The sequence below is a fragment of the Phasianus colchicus genome, chromosome 16 (genome assembly GCF_987193195.1).
Source record: "Phasianus colchicus chromosome 16, bPhaCol1.hap1.1, whole genome shotgun sequence".
Classification (NCBI taxonomy): Eukaryota; Metazoa; Chordata; class Aves; order Galliformes; family Phasianidae; genus Phasianus; species Phasianus colchicus.
This window is the reverse complement of record NC_143451.1, coordinates 12,804,063-12,821,531: the sequence shown is the minus strand read 5'-3', so window position 1 is coordinate 12,821,531 and position 17,469 is coordinate 12,804,063. Positions and strand designations below refer to the sequence as shown.

The 17,469-nt window shown below is 39.0% G+C and overlaps 1 protein-coding gene across 1 annotated transcript in view; it reads left to right on the top strand.

Annotated features, from left to right (window-relative positions):
• SDK1 (sidekick cell adhesion molecule 1) overlaps window positions 1–17,469 on the top strand; it is a 364,412-nt gene that overhangs the window by 145,733 nt on the left and 201,210 nt on the right. Inside the window, exon 6 of the mRNA XM_031606919.2 lies at window positions 17,298–17,431. Coding sequence (XP_031462779.2) covers window positions 17,298–17,431 — 134 coding nt within the window. The remainder of the gene's footprint in view (window positions 1–17,297; window positions 17,432–17,469) is intronic.

The window sequence follows — 17,469 nt, the reverse complement described above, 5'->3', positions numbered from 1 at the left end:
AGGTATAATAAAGGCATTAGGATATTTACAAAGAGAATAGAAGATCTGCTCTTATGCGTGTCACACTTTAGATCTACTAAAGTTTGCTTGAATCTGCTGAATTCTGCTTGTGTATCCAGTGTCAAACAAAGCTGGGTTGGGATCCATGAGGAGAACCAGAATTTGGCTTTAATCATAGAGGATACAGTTGCTGTTTGCCCTACTTGACAAGAAATGTAGTGCAATTTGCCATTTTTTTGTGTTGTTGTCGAGGGATTAAATTAATTCATGCAATCATATATAGAGTGCATACATACGCATATTGCTGTCGGCTTGTATGCATAATAGAAGAAGGTAAGAAAGCCCCTAACATTAATCATGTGCTTGTTCACTCTGATTTTAGAATAATTATGTCTTTATTAGATACTAAATTCAGGTTCGGAATTCAGAAACAAAACAGTAATTCGTCTATGTTAGAAAATACGGGACTTATTCCAGGACTATTATTCCAGGAGAACTTTTTATATCGCACTTAGGTCATCTTCCCCTGCAATTCCTAATAACAAATAGCGATGCATTCCTCTGTGCACTGATGACACAGTGGCTCCAAAAGGCACACGCGAGTACTTCAGCTTCGCGTTTTCAAGCTGAAAACAGTACCTTTATATGGGAGCAATAATTCCTTTTGGGGAAAAAATTGCAAAGTCGTATTATTTTTTTTCTGCACGAGGCTTCACATGCAGTGTGACACAGTCAGCTTTGTACAGAGCAGCTAATATACCTGGAGATTCGTAATAGTTACACTCTACATTGATATTTATTAAAGCTAATACATATTGCAAAAAGCTGAGAACTGCACCATCGTACCTCAATTTAAACTTTTCCAGTGCAACTGGGTTTTCTTCTATTTTATGTGTGTGACTTACAAAATAATTTCTTCCCATGTCTGCCACTATTAACATTGCATTTTGTTAATTCCCAAATTAAATCAGCCTATGTTTTTTTATAGCCATAATCCTTTGTTTGTATGTTGGTGCTAAAAATAAATTTAAAAGAGGAATGACAGGACAATGGCATTGACTGTATTAAGCTAAGTAATTTGAAAGAATAAATGCATAAGAAAGCTACTTATTCAAGCCCTTCCAGAAAATGAACTATTTAAATTTATTTCCACAGTAAGAATCTTTGAGTACTATCTTTTCAGCAGCTCAATTGCAAAGACCAGAAAGTGAATTGGAATGCTTCCACTTATGAAAACCAAGAACAGTCTTATCACACAAGATGCTTTCCATGGAATGCAAATGTTTACCATACATCATTTGAATTTTTCTCATCTGAAAAATTCACTGAAAATAAAAAACACTCATCCAAATCCTTCATTCTGAGAACAGTGAGAAGGACAAAACAAGTAGTCTGGATTCTGGCCATACACCATTGCTATTCCATAAAAGTATTAGCGCAAAGTCTGCAGGAAACAAAAAGGTATCATACAACCAATTCTAATATCAGCTTTATCTAAAGCACAGAAAGTTTTACAAGTTTTACAACTGCTAGTTATCTAGTGTATACATTCGTATTATTGCCCTTCTTTGCACGGATTTGGACCTGCTTAATTGACTCATCGTCCCGTACACCAAGCAGCTAATGAAGATTTCCTTATCTCACAGAGCCAGTGCTTTTGAAAAAGAGGAATCCCAATTTGGTCTGTCCCAATGCTTTGAAGTTCTGAGTGGCTCTGGTACGCTGTGCAGTGATAAATGGGATATTTTAGGTGACTGTAGATTTTTTCATTGGACTTAGAGGCATAAATGAAGCTGGAATTAAGCAACAAGTTGGAGCTCTTAGTTACACAGCTGGGAGAAGAAGAAACATCAAATGTGTGGCTTGGTGAAAAAATATTTTTTATTTAATCAAATGGATTTCATATCAGCATACTGCATAATCTAAGAATTAGTTCTCCCTTTATGTATCTCCTTCCTGGAAAGCCCTGATAACAAAGATACTGCTTGAGAACGGCATTCTTGATTTATAGTTTTAAAATAACATTTATGCAATTCTGCCAAGTTTAAGAGAAAGTTTTACAGAAACAAACAGTCAAGGTACTTAATTGAAAAGTACAATATTCTAAAGTTACATAGTTTAGGAAGGATAATGATGCCATTATTGTTCAAGTGATTTTAAAAAATCACCTTTCCATTTTATTTCCTTTTCATTTAAAAATGTATTTACAAGGATAGTGCATATATGCTCATAAATGCAAAAGGAAGTTATACAGTGCTTGTGCTACTTGAAATAGCACTTAGATCTGTGCAACTCTTAGGAACAGTACAGACGCTGCACTGTATCATACAGATTCTATGAATAATCCACACATTACCAAATAATATGAAAAATATTCCACTATTCTACAAACCTTTCGATATCAGCAGAAGGCAATGCTTCGTGATAACCTCAAACACTATGAATAGTACTAATAATACATAGTAATTCATTGTGGTGCCAAAACTGTCCACCCACCAAACCAAACGTCACTTTTGTAATCCCAGACAGCAGAACTGCTTGGTAAATGGAGGAGTTTTGCCATTGAGGTTGCTCTGGAATGCTGTTCCGTGTCCTTAACACAAAGGAATTTCTGTTCCTAGTGCATTTGAAACTTTCCTGAACATCATTTGAAGAAATGTCACAAACAACTAAGTCTTCCTCTGGTGTTTTGGGGGCTGTGCTGCTCCCATGCTGCATGCTTTTTGCAGACATTCCTTTATGCATATGAGAACATCAACTGGCTTTTTAGTTCGAGCACAAGAAATTGATGGTCAAGGCAATGCTGTGGAGCAGATTCTTTGTCGTGTTCACCACAGCTGTACCATGAATGCAGAAAGCAATCACAAGTTCACGTCTCTTCTCCCTTCCCTGCACTGGAGAAGGAGAGAGCCTGGTTTTCAGATGTGGGGCTCAGCCCGTTCTCATCAGCTGCAATCACTGAGGACAGGCAGAAAACTCTCCTTGGTTTAAGGTTCATCATACCCTTGGACCTGATCTGGAGTGTTATGAAGCATGGCATGAAGAAATCTGTTCCTTCCAGCAGCTACGCTTAGCAAGCATCTAAATTGCTTTCTCAGGAACTCTCACAGTCAGAGATTTACCCTGGGACTTTACTTAAAAGATTGAAGTCATCCGGATGGAGAACTGTGAGCAGATGCAGCGAGGAGCAGCAGCACATGCTCTGAAACCCATCGCAGAGCTGCTCAGAGACACCAGAAGAGCCATGGAGGCATCTGGGAAAGGTTGTCAAGCATGATTTAGTCTCAGTTTTAAAAAGTCAGGCATGCATTGAAAGGCCTAATTTAGTTCATATTCATTTTCTTTTTAACTGTATCCTTCCAAGGCCACAAACCACATCTTGAGAATGAGAAGTGTTCTCCAGGTCTCTAGAATGGCAAGACACTAACATTGCTGAGATAATAAAATGGAAATGACTGCTAATAAAAAACATGAGAACATCACGGTGCTTTTGAAAACAAGCAATATATCATCTTTATTACATAAGTAGCCATCTCTCTTACTTGATGTCATACCTTAAAAATTTGTTAATCAATTGGCCATATGATGTTTATCTAGCTTATATTGAAAACCTAATGAATAATCTCGGAATTGTTAGCAGTTATCCTTAGGAAAGAATGTGGAATGTGAGTTTGAGAAGCAAAAAAAAAGGAAAAAAAAAAAAAAAAAAAGTAGGAAATGCCATGCCTATTTTCTAGAAAGGGAAGAAAATTGGAAATGAAATGCCAGTCAGCTTACCTCTCCTTCTTGGAAAATACTGTAATAAGGTACCAGAAAACTAATGTTATTCTCCTAAACAAAAACCAAAGGTCATTTAATAACTTGTGTATATATATATGCCAGAAACAAAGTAGAGCAACGTGAGTCGTGTATCTTGATTTTGACAAGACTTTAATATTGCCTCATAAGTCACAGGAAAGTCTGGTCTGCTAGAAGTTACTAAGAATGCAATGGAAAACTGAAAAATTGAGAATAGTCATCAGCAGTTCATTGCTAAAGTGAAATCATTTGTAAGATGTGCAAGATTCTCATCCCGGCATGATGAGCCAGCCTGCAATCTTGGAGACTATCCTAATTTTAGTCTACGGTGGTTACAAGGGAGGTATTTGGAAAAAGACAAATTCTGAGCAAAACCATGAGCAATTTTGCAACCTAGGCTGTTGACAGAACCTTAAATAAGCTCTTTTAAAATGTCAGTCTTTTCCAGTATAAAGAACAGTTGCCTTTAGTTGTAGTGCTCAGAATGCAGTAAATCCATTGCCAGCACTTACTGAACTAAAGCCTCAATGCATAGGAGGAAAATCTAATAATTTTTCACCTATATCTTTATGTTACGCTGGAAATGATGTGCCTGCCCTCCCCCCCCCCCCCCTCCTTTATTCTATATTGCATACCAAAATCTGTTTTTACATGTTTCACAGAACAGTAGTGTAGTAGAAACTACACTATTTTATGCTATGCTGACACACACTGAATCATACTTCCTGCTAGTCCTTATTGCAGAAATACATCTTTTGCTTGTTACTATTAAAGAATGTTTGCATGCATCTCAAGTTGTTTAAACTTCTTGGAGATCTACTGCAACCACTGTAGCTGGAGACAGCTATTTATCAGTAGTTCTTACTGTTCAGTAACAAAGAGCATTACACCATTGGTGACTACAGCTGACTACTGGAAGGTTGTATTTTGTTTTATTGAGGTCAAGGTGGTGGATTCTTATTTCAAAGAAACCAAAAATTGCCATGCAGTGACTGTAAAAGTGTGGTTTTCAAAGCCTTGAGATGTGAATTTGCAGAAGACTCAGAATGCTGTCTGTCCATTTTGATTTCAGATCCTTATGACAAAAATTGTGTGCAATTTTTTCTTACTGCCTGAAAAATACAAAGAATACCTGCATTTAAAGGACATTAAGTACTCTGAGTAAGCATGTAATTATTAAATATTCAGAGTGTACAACGTTTAATGTGCACAACATTGAATATGCCAAAGTATAATGCCATAATTATAGCTCCTGTAATAATTATGTTTTATTGTGGCTTCCGTACTGTTTTTATACCGACTTCCACAGTTGGTATAAGCTTTTAAGCAGATGCCTTAGTTTTGCCCTTTGCAGCTTCTAGCAGATCGCTGCTGTGTTGATTCTGCAGTCGTTGTCAGCTATTCAGCAATCTTATTTTTCTTTTACTGTTCTGGCAGAGATGAACTGCAAAGTTTTTAACCTTCCATTTTCCTGCTACTTATTTGGCTGCTGGAAGCCAAGTTTAAAGCTTAAATAGAAGAGCAAGCATATCCTCAACAGTAACACATTTTTCTTCTCCCTGGAGTTCCTGAAAGAACTATTTAAAGAGTGCAATGCGGTTACTGTGGGCACACACAAAAAAAGTCTAAATTATGATTTCTTTTAAAATTAACAGTAGCTTAATTTCTGTAACTCAAACCTCCAAACAAAAACTTGTTTTGCAGGTCTGAAGTATAGTATAGATTTCTCATAATGGATACAGAATATATAGATATCTGTGCATAGCTAGTTTATAGATAAATTGTATAAGGAAAAGGATAAGAAGTGTGTGTGGGCCTGTCTGCAGGACATGGTGCTGGAAGCCCTCTGAGGGTTTGCTCTGATTGCTGGAGGATAGGAGGTAGCAAGGGATATTGGGGCTGCAGAGTCAGGGCTTTGCTTTGTGTGGTGGGGGGGAGATTTGGGGACATAAAATGCAGCTTGGAAGAGAAAAGGCATTATTAATTGTAATGCGCAGAGTAGCATGCTTGTCTTCTAGAGCTGAGTACTTCCTTGCAAAACAGGCAATATCTGTAGTTCTGAAGTATAGTACAATGCCTCAGATGTTGTTTTAATGTAGACTGGTTGACCTCTGCACCCCAGTAGGTAAATTCAATTTAACAATGGACGTGCATAATTTTGCATTTGTTGGCTCTACATGTAAATGTTTGCAGAAAATAATGCAAATGTGGAAATGTTAGGCATGCGGAATTGCAGTTGTGTTTCGGCCAATTTTGATGTCCTTTTTCTCTTGAAGTACATTCTTGTTTAAAAGCAATCTCAAGGACCTCTTTTAAATCTGCTTTAAATAGATGAGATATGGTTTAAAGCAATAAAGCATTGAAATTCAAAGCACTGGGGTTTGCTCATCCATCCTCGCAGGTCACCTTAGCGTTATCCTGGACGTCTTGCTGCAGGCTCCCATAAGGCTTCCCTGGCAGCTTGTTGTGGGACTGGGACGTGCAGCACGGAGCAGTGCAGGCTGCCCAGGGCTGGGAGCAGTGAGAAAGTACCAGCAGTGTGGGGGCTGCTTTTGTTCATGGACAGGAACTTGTGTTCTTTCCTCACAGCCCTCTGCAACTGTCCCACTGCAATAAAACCAGAGGGAGGAAGTAAGTTACATCCACGACCTTTTAGGTGAAGCCAGCTAAACAGAGGATGCTGGGATTGTCTGTAGAGCAATGTCATTTGGTCTTGAAATGGGGTTCTGTGATTGGAACAGTCTCTATCTTCATGTAGGCACTGCTGGCTTATTTGAGGCGCTGGGGAGCAGAATTGGGATTATCTACTTCAAAACCTCAGGCTGTTGAATGAGCTGAAGGAGGAACTTCAGTACATCGGCTGGCAGAGGGATCAATCAGCAATCAGCCCTGACACATCTCCCGAGATCCATATCTATGAGGCGGTGTGGATGTGTGCCCTCTCTTCTCCTCATTCCCATACACAAGCACTCAATTAAAGAGCCATGCCATGACTTTTTTTTCCCTCAGTGATTTCTTTTACTTTGCACACAGTGTATTGAGCTAATGTGTAGACTTAGGTATATTGAATAACTGAAGGCTTGCATTGCTGCGTAATTGTTTTAGCGTTAAGAAGTGTGATAGCCCTTGGTTCAGCTTCTGTTTTGGTTAAATATTAGCATTTCCACGATGTGCTGTCGCTGCCACAAAACAGTAGGCTACTATGTAAACTTATCTCTGCCTATTGTGTAAAGGATCTTATCAACAAATGAGAAATTATCTGACCAAGTAGTACAAATCTGCAAGAAATATTCCATTGTTACTGAGTTAATGAGTCTTGCTGATGGTGATAACTTTTCTGATTGTTTTATGTGTTTTGGGAAGGATTGCACTAAATGCATGTTTTAGCTGTTAGTTTTGTATGCAAAGATCATAGGGATAAATCAAGACGTGTGCCTGAGCATCCCATGTAATTGTCTTGTTGCATCTCCTATTCATTAGCTCTGCTCTCAACTTGGCTCTGAAGTTGGCACATCTTGCTCTCATCAGCCCCACTACTCTGGCTGTCATATGACCCTTTTCTGTCATTCCTTTTTGTCAAATTTTCATCTTGTGGAGAATAACCTGTTATCTCCTGTTTCCTATGACGAAGCAGTCCGTAAGGATTTATTTGAGCGTTATATTAGTTTGCCATCTTTTGAATGTAATGGCAGCACTAAGAATATGGATTCAAAATATAAGCTTGAGTCTAATTAAAGGGATCGTGGGGTTCCATTTTTCTTTCTCGTTAGCATTCTGTTGATTCTGTTTTCTTTCTCTGTCTCCCTGTACCCTACACACTCAGCTTATAATAAAAGTTGGTTCTTGAATACAAAGAAGTGTATTAATACACCTGGGAAAAGCACGTACAGGAAGGAATTGCATTTTTTTCTCTCCAGCCTAGGTAAGCTATAATGGAATGTTTCACTGTCTTTACAGAAATAATCAAAGGATCCTTTCAACACTTATAAAGATTATTTAAGATGAAAATTAAGTAAATGGATTTATTTGCTTGTTTCCAACTGAAAAACAATCTTCTCTGTTAACTTTATACATCTGCAGCCAAGCGATAAGGGCGTTCTAATGTTTTCCTGCATCTATCTTTTGATTTTAATGTGTTGTAGGATTAGGGGATGGCTGATGCTGCTGTTACAAAAATGCGAGCGAGTAGAGATCCTCATTATGGAGTGAAGTGGATAAAAAGAGTCAGTAACTAAAGGTGATGGAACTGTTGTGCCTACTGTCCATTATCTCAGTAATAGCACCTCTTCTCCAGATGAGGGGATTCTCAGGGAGCAGCGTTTTGCTGCGTTGCAGGAGCAAATCCCTAAAACCTCTGCAGCAGAAATGTCTGCAAGTAGGGAGATAAATATGTGAAGACAGATTGCAGTAAAGACTTTGGGGGCATCAGAGGCTTCCTGTTCTGGTCCTAACTATTATGTAGAATTACTTGCATCGGCAAGATGTTGAGCATTCTGCTCACAGCACAAGCAGTGTAAGCTGGGCTGGTAATTCGCATGCGTGCTTCCCAGGATTTGTGAGTTCTTTTGCCATGTAACACATAGCTGAATATTTCTTCTGCACTGAAAATAAAAATGCTCTGCAAAGCATATTGTAGCCATAAAATCAAAGAAACAAAACTGCATCTACTGACAATTCGGGGTTTCATTTCCCTGCTCAGTAGGCGTAGTGTTTATGGATCATCCAGCAAATGTAAACAAGGCAGTCTCTCAGATGCATGCTCTGTATTGCTCATCCTTAGAGGGAAAGTGTGGTGCTTAGAGCTGCAGGATAGGATGGAAAGGAGCTGAAGTTCTTTGCCTTCTATGTTACCGTTGGGACTATTTTAAAGTAGAAGTTGCTGTCATTCTAGCAGGGGATTGGAAAGATTTACTGCTCAGGCTTTGGCCTTCTGACTTGCTTCAGCTTTACAATCAGAAGGCCTGAAGATATGTTGCTGCCCCACACAAGGAAACGTGTGTCATTAGCCTCAGAAGTCAAATAAGCAACAAGCCACACACCCACGCATTGATTTCAGGTAATTTAAAAAGAAATGGATTTGATAAGGAACCTATCGTCCTTTTTTTGGCAACACCACCCAAGCTGAAAGCAAAAAATCTATGTGGCCTGTTGCTCCTCGAATCATATGTTATTTACATTTTAGTTGGCTGCTGGAGTTTTCTTTATGAGTTTGAAAGTCGAGGGCTGTAACCTGGTTTCAAATACAAAAGAAATGGATCCCAGGAGGAAGCTATACTTCTAAAGGCTATCTTCCAGAACACTTTATTTTAAAAGATGTTAATGCACGCACTGGGGTTTCGGAGATTTTAACACAGAAGTGCTGTAGTACATTGTACGATTTAGTAAGAATAGAGGGCTGCTGAAAGCTTCCCTCTGTGCACACCTCCCTTTTCTTTATGCACAGGTGTAATTATTATACACAGGTAACTGCTGTCCGGGTGTTTGAACGAGAGCTGCTCAAATCATACGGTTTAGGTAGAGCTGCATCTCTCTTTTCAGTCTCTTCTATGAAGCCTCCCATGACTTCCCACTTTTGAGAGTTCTGCACTCTGCTATGCCACAGCTCCGTGTATGTTTGCCTCATTTATTAGAAAATAATGCTTATTTTCTGAAATTTTTTCACATGCGTTATTTTTGAAATTAGTAATGCGTAGCACAGACCTAACTCAGCAATTAACATGCGTCTGATAGAACAGTATTTTCCAGTTGTTTATTTGCTCTGTTTCCTACAACGCTGTCAGAAATCGGCAGAATTGCTTTGAGTACAAACCACAGCATAAAACGCCACCAGGATGTTATGCTATTTTCTACATCCTTCCATCCCAGAGTTGACAGTGTTTGGCTCCATATGGATGTTCCACATATGGCTGTATGTACCCAACCTGGCCTTGCTTTCCTGTCACTGCACGTCTCACTTATGCTAGCAGTGGGCAGCCACTGCATCCTTTCAAGGTTCTGACAAAGTTCCATGTTTCTTTTCAGTTTTCTGTCTTTTATTGTCTCAAACTTGAAATGCTTCAGAATGTTTGCATTAATGGCACTGAAATGTTTGTTTACCTGACTTGAAATGTCTGTATTATTTTCAGTAATAACCAGGATTCCATGGGGTTGTGGTAGGCACGTCTGTTACTACATGTAACCACTTGGTACCAATTTGTAGATTTAAATAAGATGGGATTCTGCTGAAGGAAGCAGTACAAGACCATGAGTTACTAGAAGGCTGGTGTTTGGAAAGCAGTGCTCACCTGTCCAGTTTGTATAATTCAGGAGATGTTAAAGCAGTTGAAAATGAGTAGAGAAGAAGATGTTTTGCCTAAAGTCAAAACAAAATGCCTTACTGTCAAACTGCAAAGCAAAGAGGAAAAGTAAAGAGCATTAAGATTTAGCACTTGCATAATCCTCTACATCTTTTGAGTGCTAGAGGTATTAACTATTTAAGCTTCTTGATAAATTTTTCAGCAAAAAGAAATACATATATGTATTATCCTTTTTCTCTCTTGGCAGAACATAGAAACCAAAAGGCTAAATAACTGACTCAAGGCTACGTATCACTGGCAAAAACCTGGGTATACATGGCTCCCAGGTCTCTGCTCAATTCACAGTGTACAGCAAAAATATATGTCTTTATGGTGTGCAAGTAAAAATGAGTACACAAGATCCCTATTTTGATGTAGACAGCAAACCTCTACGCTATTGTACAATAAAAGTGTACTGTGAATTTGCAGCAATAACACAAATGCTGGTCTCAGCAAACTGCAGTACTGTACACAGATAGCAGTAGCTGTTGTATTGATTCAGGCCGCTAAATCTTTAATTATCTTTCCTAGTAAAACTTGTCTAAATAAATTGCTGTGGTGCTGCCCAGTACGACTGCTTTGTGCAGGTGGCAGCAGCAGAGGTTCATGCTTGGGTCACATGCTACTTTTTACCATATCCAACTGTTTCAACAAAGATTTGGTACTGATAAAAGGAGAGCTAACACATATAAATAGTGATGGATGTTACCTCTGGAGCTATTCCACAAAACAAGTGTGTAGTAAGCTATGGCTCTGCAAATTTTCCTATCCAATGAAACTCTCCAGTTTATTTCAACATATTTGTATATTATTTGTTCATGTTTTTTTCTCGCTTGTAAGACCAGTATGTGTGGCTGTTTCATCACTGCTGTTACGCAGTGTTTCATGACTATAGCCAGATTTTTGTCAAAGCACTGTAGCAGCTCTGAGTGTACTGATATATAGTATGGGCATAGCTTCAACTGAGAGAACTGACCCAATGTTTTGGAGAGAAATTTAATCTCAAAGCTGAGATGTGAATTCTTATTTTCAAATACTGAGGGTACTGCAGCTGCTGTGATGCAGACTTTAGGGTCCCTGAGACTTGGTTTGTTCATCCAGAAACAGCCATGTAAAATCTTATTCTCAGCTAACCAATGGGAGAAGAGAGACAATTTTAAATTAGAGGAGTGTGGAATCAGGAATAGAATGGCAGAAATGGGAATAAAGTAATGCAAAAACAGAAATAAACAGAGGCCAGAAGCATCTAAGTAGGCAAAGTTATGGCGTGTCCAAATGTATCTGTTAAAGATGCTATTTGGAGGTTGAAGTTTTCCTTCTGTCATTGTTGTGTAATCGATTACCTTTGCAGCACATTGCCCTGTGACAGAGCTGCGCCACTGCTGATTTGTTTTATGGTTAGTGCAGTTTGCAGTCATGCCTCATATTTGTATTTATTCAGTAGTATGCCTATGCTATGAAGATATACTATTCTTCAGCAGGAAACTCTTTAATACCTGACTGCAAACCATGATAGCACATACCATTATGCTGACATATTTTATCAGAAGTGAAGATGCAATTTAATAATAGAACTTCTCTATTCACAGTGAAGGAAAAAAAAAATCTGTTTTAAACAAAATAAATACAACACCTCGAATTATCATTTCAGGAGAAATATCATAGAGTGGAGCAATATTCATGTCTAGTTGTATCTGCAAATTGGCTTATAAAATCCCAAATGCTTACAAATAGTCTTTGTGCTTGCTGTCAATGGAGTCAGCCAGCTGTGTAGATCAACCACCTGTGATACTTTCTAACTGCAATGCTTTGTTTAAATTTTGCACTGTTCCTCTTTCCAGTGGTTGCTAGCTATGACCATAGCAACAGATAGTGATGTGGAGTTCAGTGTGCTGACTGTATGATATATCAAAGAAAGAAGATGATAGGTACTCTGTTTACACAGAAATATCTTGAATTCAGTAACAATTCTATACGAAGAGCAGTCTGGAGAAAACTGACTTACTTTACTCCAAGTTTTTGGTTTCTGTTGTGGACTGATATGCATATTTTATCTTGAAAGTCTGGATTTTGCTTTAGTTGGAGAACTGCTGTTGTGGTTGGGGCCAACATTCATCAGCATGGTTCAGTAAGGTGACAACCAAGAACTGCGTTTGGAGCACACGTAGGTATACATCTAACAGCTGCACTAAGTCTTGCCACTTAACATTTAATAATAGCAATTTTTAAAAACTGTCAAAAGAGTATGATAATCAGTAAGTTGTATTAAATAAGAATTAAAGCTGCTGAAAATCTGAGGGAAGAAAAAGAACATTTAAAGATAAGCAGTGCACTTGTGATTATTGCTCCTCGTTTGGGTGTTGTAATTGCTTGGTCCTGGGCTGGTAGTGTTGTCTTGCTGCAAACATCTCTTTCATGGTCAGTTATGTAGTGATTATCTGGGACTTTGTTTTGTTTCATCTCTTGACCAGTAATTGTTTGATATGGGTGTGATTTTAAATATAAGTTTGAGATGACTGATCTGAGAGTCCCTTCTGGGAACCTCCATCTCAAAAGAATAGAAATAAGATTTTCTGAGGGCAAACTGCTAAGATTTTTATAACAAGACTCAGTCTTTGATAGTTCTGCTTAAATCAGAGGTAGTTCTTTGCAGCAGCCTTGTATGTAAGCACCAAGCCACGTTAAAACACATGATAGTTTTTCTGTTTGCTAGATTTTTGCTTCTTAAGTCCTCTCCTGTATATTGTGTTTTCTGGATTGCTGTACAGGGCTTGATGTCAGCTTTTGGTTTTTCATTGTTTCCTTTTTCAAGGGGGTTAATCTTTTTTAGTGTGGTATTTTTTTATTTTGTTTGCATTTTTTTTGTAAATCACAATTACAGACTCACGTTAGGTCTGTGATATGCTGCCATTCCTCAAGTTTCTGTCAGAGCTATCATCCTGCCTTGTAGCTCAGCAGTCAATTAGTCCTTTTCACATACAATATTTTGAACTAGTGCATTGCATTGCAAACTTCAATATTGTGACATGATATCAATGCATGTCCAGTTTTTGGAATTCTAACCATATATGCCAGAGCATTTGGGACTGTATCTGTGGGTTAAGTGAAATCTGTGTACAGTCAACAGGCACTGATGGAAATGTGAAAGAAGGCCATGCCAGATACAGGCCCTGTAGGTTTCCCCCTGATGGCAGTGCCCAGCCTGGCAGGGCATCACCCAGCGTTCCACTCACTGTACACAGGATGGGCTTTGCACAGTGTGCCCATGAGCCAACGTGGGGCACAATCTCAGCAGCCTTTCTAAACCAAGGTCTTGTTACCTCCAATACCAGTGCTAGAGATCAGGGAAGCCAGGCTCAGAACACGAAATCCTGCCTTCTCACTCATTCTGTCCTGGAAATAGATGTGCCAAAATCAAGCTGTCACCCTTGTGCATTGCTGTCAGTAGCTGGGCTGCTTTCATTGCAGGGTGGTACTTAGGCTGTGCTGGGCCATCACGCCTGCTTTCGTTGCTCTTGTTTAATCCAGGTTTGCTTTCGTAACCAGTAATCCGAGTCCCTTTCCAGAACGACTTGCTGTGCACGGTGTAGTTAGAGAAGTGAGGCTAAAAACTAACACTGATGGTAAAATGAATGCATTAATTTATGTGGCTGTACTTAATATTCAGCAGCTGAATAGGTATAAATTTTTTATTTTTAGATGATTTGCAGTCATAATATAACTGAAACCTGAGTACTGTTTTATAAACTTGGCATCCAGTCAGCTCCTACTGCTTTGTTGCTATGGACATGTTGTTCTGTAGCAGACACACTAATATTTTGTGCTGTGATTGAGACCTGAAAAACATGCACTGTTTGCATATATTTAAATAACTGCGATTAATAATTTCCCTTAGAATTGGAAGACACACGAGTGGGGAAATGCTCACTGCTAAGCCACGCAGGCACTGCCCTGACTCAGGGTTTCGCTGCACAGCTGTGATTTAACTGCAACCTTCTGCCTTTTTTCAAAAGGGCATTTCCATAGGGGACGTCCCAGTAATTGCAGTGTCAGTGCTCCATCATCTCTCCCTTGCCTCTTAACATCACTGCTGCTGGGTGGGCTCTGCCTCCCGGAGAAAGATCGGCTCATGCTGTGCTATGGGAGCAAAAGTTTTATAAGGGCAGCAGAGGTCTTTCTGCAAACAATATCTGGTAAAGAGGGATTTGATATTTGTTTTAGCTAGAGGAAAAGAGGCCTTGTGAAGGGCCGTATTTGCTAAAATACTGCACCCTTGCTCAGGAGCAGATGGCTGCTTTCTAAGAGAAAACCTCATCAGGTCACTGTGCAATTTTCATTTGGTGATGTTTTTGTAATGCAGTGCTATCTATTTATTGTGTAATCTGGTAGGCTAATACTGAACACATTTCCAACTTCTCTGCATTATCTACTTGGAGAGTAGATTTTCATATATTCCATTAATAATGGTTTGTAATGTGAAATCCACCTATTTAAGATACTACAGAGTTCATTTTTGGTATTTTCATAAATGATCCAATTTTCAGAGCAAGAAAAATTTAACTGGAAATATATTGTCTTAAATACCTTAACAGCAGCACTTCAGAAAATGATCATTATTTCTAAAGGCTCAGTCTGATGTTCACATAATTTCCAAAAGCTTTCCATCAAACTTGAGAGATATTTGCACCACAATTTTTTCAAGTACTGGGCAATCCAGAAGTCTGCAATTAAAAAAAAAAAAAACGGATCATTTCTAAGTGCTTAATTATGGCTGCAGCAAACAGAAGTCTTGAAAAACTCCGGAGGTTTCTATTTACATCTTCAGATCCTTAGAAGAACTGGATGGATAACATTACTGATCTCCATCATTCCTACACTTTCCCACCTATGGTGTCAGGATATCTGGGCAAGCAGTCCATCACGGGCAGGGTTTGAAGCCTTCACTTTGAGATCCATCTATTGTAGTCTGTGGGTGCTGTTGTGACATACTGGCATGGAAATACTGGCATGGTACTCCCATAGCTGCTCAACACACTGCACATCACTGTGTATGTATTGGCTCCTGTTCCCCACAGGCTTCCACTGAGCTCTGAAGGCTGTTAAAGTATCTTCTATCAAAACATATGATTTAAAACGCTTCCTTCCTTATGTGTAAGGAACCCCAAGGGATCAGTCTGCTTCATTTACTTGCTAGTAGTTCTGTCTTGAAAACATTAGATTAAGTTTGGTATCATTAAAAAAAAAGCAAAACAACAACAAAAAAACCAACGAACAATATTTCTGTATTTCATCAAATCTGTACTGGGTATGAATTTCTGAGAGGTCCACTCCATCTGCTGCTGTTGTCTTCCTCAAACGTGCCAGTGAGCTGAGCAGCCGGGATGTGATTTCCCTTCGAACATGAGTGCAGTGCTGTCATAACGTAGAAGTTATAACAGACAATGAAAACAAACAGTGAACCCAGGGGAATGCGTGAAGCCAATTTTAGGGCGCTCTGTGCAGCTGTTGTGCAAAATATGGTTGCAACCCTGATAAGGGCTGTGACATGAATCTTCAGATGGTTTGGAAACATTGGCATTAATGAGTCCTTAAAACGTGACTAATTGATTTTCCTGATGAGCACAGCTCTCAATCTAAATAGAACTCCAAGTCTTTGGCCTCTGCACAGCTGTGCCTTACCCATGTTGTTTTTAGGGGTTGAAACCAAAACCTTTGACTTTTCTCAGAATTTTTAATTATTGACAACTTATGTTGGGGTTTTGAATCTAACATGGATCTTTCTTTGAAATCCGATGACCCCAAAGAACTGCCTTCTACTATTATTTTATCTCTAATTATTTCTCTCTATGCAAATGAATAGAGAAGTTATGCTCAGTCCTTCTGCATGGATGTTTTTCATTTCAAATCTACTTAGGCTCACATTAACTTTGAAATGTGTATGCATTTCACGCACAAATGTTATTTTGCCACAGACAGAGGTGGTGTCAGTGTGCTTCTCACCTGCACTTGGAGATCAGCTTTAAAACATTCAGCTTCAGCTGCACCTTCTCCCAAAGCAGTCTGAAATGTGTTTCAGTATTTTCAAAGAACTCTTCTAGCGCTGCATCCTTTAGAATTAATGTAATTGCATTGTCTTTTAATATTCAATTATTAGCACTTCATTGGATTTTTATCTTTATTTGCTTTATCAAATGTCATATTAATTGCATTTTATATCCCCACTCTGTAAATCTATCACACTGCCTTTGATTTTCTAAGTCAATTAAGCAATTACAGGTTCATTGAATAAAGAAAAGAAATTGTACTGAGATATTTCTTACAGTTTAGTATAATAAAAATCATCATCAGTAAAGACACTGCAAACAAGATCTTCAGCTGGTGTGCAGTGACTGACTTCAGTACCACCACCAGAGCTGAAAACACAGCCTCACATCTTTTTCAGATCTTTTTCAATTGGTATCTACCAATAGCCTTATAGCAGTTCACTGTTCTTTGTATCCACATTAGGAAACTGAAGTGATAGGAATAACAAACACAGTGTATGGACACTCTTCTCACTGTTATATCCTATGCCAGCTCCTGTATGTGAAAATCAGTATACTATACTGGGAATCTGATTCCCCCATTGCCTTAAAACACTTTTTCAAAGCCAAATAATTGTGACTTATTAATGCTAAAAATACCTTGCTGAAACAGAAAGAAGACAAGCAGGGAAGCTCACTATTGGCTGACCACCTCGTTCCTGAGTGTCAGCCTTTAAATAGCTTCACCTGTTGAGGAGGTTCCCAATAGCACCAGCTTTACAGCATGCTGGTGTGTGCTGGGACCGTCAGCCCACATCATGCAGGGTGAGGCTGTCTGCCTTTGCTTTTGTTTGCTATTTTATGTGTAACTTCTTAAAGGCATTTAAACTGTTTGCATTTTAGATGCTGTAGTTTTTTGTGTGTCACCATAAACATTTTACGTGATCTAAACTGAGAAAAAGCCTCAAAGCATTGCACATCTGAAGTGTTGTGAATGTGTTTGAAATGAGGTTATTTTGGATCTCCTAACGTCTTGCCAACAAGTATCATGTGATTCTGTCAAGTCTGAAGTTCTGTACAATTTCTGCACAGTGAATGCCATTCTTCTGGTTTCAGCACGGTCTCTCACTTTCCCAAACAGAGCCATAACGCTGGAGAATCAGCTGGTGATCCTTGCGACGTCAGTGGTGGATGCAGGAGGCTACTATGTCCAGGCTGTCAATGAAAAGAACGGCGAGAACAAGACAAGCCCACTTATTCATCTCAGCATAGCGAGTAAGTATCCAAATACACAGAGATGTGCCGCGGCGCTG